This window comes from Adiantum capillus-veneris, chromosome 25, assembly GCF_014529385.1.
Source record: "Adiantum capillus-veneris isolate H3 chromosome 25, ASM1452938v2, whole genome shotgun sequence".
Lineage (NCBI taxonomy): Eukaryota > Viridiplantae > Streptophyta > Polypodiopsida > Polypodiales > Pteridaceae > Adiantum > Adiantum capillus-veneris.
This window is the reverse complement of record NC_140955.1, coordinates 44681733-44685789: the sequence shown is the minus strand read 5'-3', so window position 1 is coordinate 44685789 and position 4057 is coordinate 44681733. Positions and strand designations below refer to the sequence as shown.

Genomic DNA, 4057 nt, shown 5'->3' with positions numbered 1-4057 from the left:
CCTTGCAATGATTTTTTGTCAACAATGGTTATCGATGTTATTCGCTCAAGGAATGCCAGCTCTACCTTTGACATGTTGTGCAAGATTTGATGAAACATCAGAGAACCACATGAAGCACAAGCAAAAACATGGATATCTTCAACCATCTTCGCATACAATGAAGATTCACGAGACAAAAGAGTGGACCTTGTTTGATGCATTCATGATGACTTGCACATGTTATATATTTTGGTATTGACTTGATTAACACTAAAAGAACTCGGGTATGATTGAAAGAACATAGATGCAACTTGCTGAACAACAATATTATGAGATTCAACAAAAGTGGCTAGACACAAGGTAGCCTCTTTACTCCAAACACGACGTCTGCATTTAGGTGTTTGAAAACCAACAGGAAACCAATGAAAATCACCATGCAAGTTCAAAGACAACAAGTGCTGGCCAAGTGGATGAAGATACATAGTTAAGAGAACCAAATCAAGGAGCTTCACGTAATATTTCACCTTGGTAAAAATAGCGTTTGCAACTTGCAACAAGCATCTTGCAAATTATACTTACCAAGTGCACACTCAACATCATCGATGATTGTCGGCTAACCAAAAGTGACAACAAGAATTCTCTTTGTTTAAAAGAAGGCAATTGTACATCTATAAGACAAGGCTCCACCCAGATTTTCAAACTGTCAACATTTTTTAATGCAATTTGTTCCACAACAAAATCCACAAGTTTGGACTCAAAAGATTGCAAAGATTGTCTCAAATTAAAAATATGCATAAGGCTTAGCAAAACATCTTTGTTCTTCAGAAAATTACATTCAAATATGGAGTCACTATACACACTTTTGCCATCTACGCACAACTTTAGCTCATTCGCCATAGCCCAAAAAAGTAAAACTCACACAAGTAACGCAATTATGCCCCTTTGAATATAGTGACCTGACTAGCTTTTTCAATAGTGAACCACCCAACTTTCTTGAAGTTGGGAAGCGAAGATTTTAACTCCACCAAGCTACACTTGAAAAGGTGCAAGAATGGGCGGGAAAAATCCAAGAACAGAATTTATCACAACACCTTGAAAAATAATGCCAACAGCTTCTCCATCCTGGGGAGCTATTTTGGCAGGCAACACTGACTGCTTAACAATTGCAAATTTCCTTCCACACGAGTAGCAAAATGGGTTGGTAGCTTGATGACTCACATTTGAACCTTTGCATACACCACAAAAAAACTCCACATCCAAGCTATTCACACTCACAATCTCCAAGGTTTCCAAACACCTATAAATTTCAAAATCACCAATAAGTAAATATAGACACAATCTTTAATTATATGTCCACATGAAACAGTTACCTTATTTTCCAAAACCTAACTTTGAGACTTGCTTATGCAAATATTCTTGGAAGATAGTAGCTAAAGAGGAAGGAAGTGGACACAAGATTGTAGCATCCACAACACCTAAGAGTGTTAGAAAGGTGTTTGAACACGTTGATGTTACGAGCAACGTAAGAGTAGAATCCCTTTTCTTTTACTTCATTCACCATGAACTGATAGTAAAGGCACCGTGTTGGAGCAAAGAGAAGCTGCCATCAACACAAAAGAATGAGAATGAGAGAATACAAACTAGCTACACATAAGCTTGGTCAAGACTCACAGGAGCTGGATCACTTGTTGATGGCCCATTTGCGAACAACCAATCAAAAAGTAGGACATTGCTTCTAGTTGCATTCTTGATCTTGACAACAATGAATGCAATTGTTGACACAAACCCCTAAGCATTTCCACTTTGAGAAAGCAACTCTTTGATCTTTTGCTCTGGATAAAGTTGGAGACAAAAATCAAAAGGTTCTTCTTTGACAACCAATGTGGTGGCATTTGCATACAAAGCCCACGAGCAAGTATCACTGTCCTTCGTAACATCCCTTTTCACACACGCTCCCTCAACTCGCACAAAGCCATTAACACTAAAGGCCTCAACAAACTCGTAGAGGTATATCTGAGTGACAACAAAGGTCACTGTATGACAAGATTCCCTATCAAGAAGGTCTGCACACATGTATCTACCAAAGTTTGACTTGGGTATTTTGTAAGTGCCATACTTACATAGCACTTTTCCTTCCAAAGCAAACCTAAAAATTGTTGTTTCAGATAAATCAGAGATAGTCAAAATTCTCAAGGCAAGGGTTATAGATAAATGTGAAGCGAAAGATTCAGCATTAGGTTCCTCTTTACCTTCATCTGTACTCTTGATCAAAGATGACAAGAATGCAGATTTTGTCAAACACTTAGAAGATTTACCTAAAAATAAGCATGGATCTGAGTAATGCACTCAACTCCCAAGAAGAAGCGTAAATAGTGAAAGATTACCTCTAACAAAATACAATGCCTTTTTTTATAGCTAAAGATGAAGATTTCTTAAGCTTTCCTTTGGGGATTAGTTTCTTGCCGTGTAGAAGCTTCAATTGATTGATTAATCTTTTGGGTGAAAGGTGAAACATCAACAATCGAGTTACACTTCGGACTCTCAAGATGTTCTCCGCGCAATGAGGGTGACTCTAAGTCAACATGCACACACAATGGCACATTGTCTAAGCCAACATCTACACACAAGATTTATCATGTCAAAGCTCTAGGTCAATAGCTCAAGCCAATCACAGCTCAAAGAAGAGAGTACTAAAGGAAAGCAACTACTAGCCATCCATAAGGTTATCCATGGCAGGAAGTGAAGAAACCGCTTGCTAAATGCAAAGGGGTCGATCCATCTGTGTATACCAAACATGTACCTGCAAAAGGCCATCATCATTTTTCTTTCACCTCTAAAATAGTATTGACTATATTAAGTGCCTATAAAATTTAAGTGGCATGTTCCACTCGGTAGCTGGCATTGAAACATAAATATTTGGTGGTGGATGAGCATGCTAAAAAACCTTACTCTAGAGATTTTTGGTGTAGAAAGGTACCAGGTTTCGGGTGGCTGGGCTTTATTGCAGATGTTGTGTGAGGGAGTCTCTCAATGTTTCATCTTTTATCGGGGATAAGGTGTTCAAAGTTGGGAGAAGTAGTTATTTCCTACATGATGTTTGTGGGTTTTTGGTATGAAGCTTGATGATGCTTTTCTCCTTATCTTATGTTAAGAGCATGAGGTTTATGTAGAAGTAGGAGTAGAAGAAGGAGTTTGAAGTGTGGTTGTTAGTGTTTGGGAATGTTTTGGAGAAGTGACAAAGTCGTGGGGTATTTTTTTGGCAGAAGTGGTAAGTGAGGAGTGAAGCAAGCAATTTAGTAAGTATGTTGAACATGGAGATTCTTCATCAAAATTTTGCTCATGGGAGATCACAAGCTAAGTGAGGGAGGAATGCTAGCCTCCAATTTTGTCACCAAAAAGGCTAAAAGATGCGGGCGTTTTATTACACTTGATAATTTTTATTAATGTCTGTTGACATCCATGCCACTTGTTGCTATGTAATTTGAGCCCATAATATTTTTTAAATTCTTGGCTTACTTAGCGGGGGCACAAGCCAAAGCATATAAACTCTCTCTTGTGTTGAAAAGTAAAGTCACAGTCCTTGTACAAACTTGACGCAAAAGACTAAGGTCTAAAAAATGTAACCTTTTCATTTGAGTAAAGAAAGAGAAGAGAAAGGGGTTGTGTGATTTGGGGATTTATGGGAGGTTGCAACTAACTTCCTTTATCAAATCATGCAAGACATCTTTCCATATCTCTTGGCTGGCACAACTCTCTCTCTCTCGTGCTTTATGGTTCTCTTTGTATTAATTCTTCCTATCTATGGAGGGAGAGAGTGAGGATGAAGAGGATGATGGAATCCTTGTGTATATGCTATGTGCCCTAATATAGGTTTTATTGTGTGTGCATGGTGATGGCCGTATGCGTGTGTGTGTGTGTGTGTGTGTGTGTGTGTGTGTGTGTGTGTGTGTGAGAGAGAGAGAGAGAGAGAGAGAGAGAGAGAGAGAGAATGGTCTTTGTGTGTGTTTCTTGAGAGAATTCTTGTAGCCTTTGTGGCTATGGAGCGCTCCAATGCGTATACTTTGCATGCTTTGGAGCC

General features: G+C 38.7%; 1 protein-coding gene across 1 annotated transcript; it reads right to left on the bottom strand.

Moving 5' to 3' along the window:
- Positions 1 to 787: 787 nt before the first annotated feature.
- Positions 788 to 2793, bottom strand: LOC147424802 (uncharacterized). The gene is made up of 4 exons (XM_086499992.1): positions 2692 to 2793; positions 1455 to 1579; positions 1350 to 1364; positions 788 to 1276 (listed from the first exon to the last, which is right to left on the bottom strand). The coding sequence occupies exons 1-4, from the start codon at positions 2791 to 2793 to the stop codon at positions 1009 to 1011; spliced, it is 510 nt and encodes a 169-aa protein (XP_086356118.1). The 3' UTR covers positions 788 to 1008.
- Positions 2794 to 4057: the final 1264 nt, after the last annotated feature.

Coding starts and splice junctions, on each gene's coding strand:
- LOC147424802 (XM_086499992.1), bottom strand. CDS start 2,793: ATGGCCTTTTGCAGGTACATGTTTGGTATACACAGATGGATCGACCCC. Junction 1,580..2,691: donor CATGGATAACCTTATGGATG/GCTAGTAGTTGC, acceptor TGTTGATGGCAG/CTTCTCTTTGCTCCAACACG.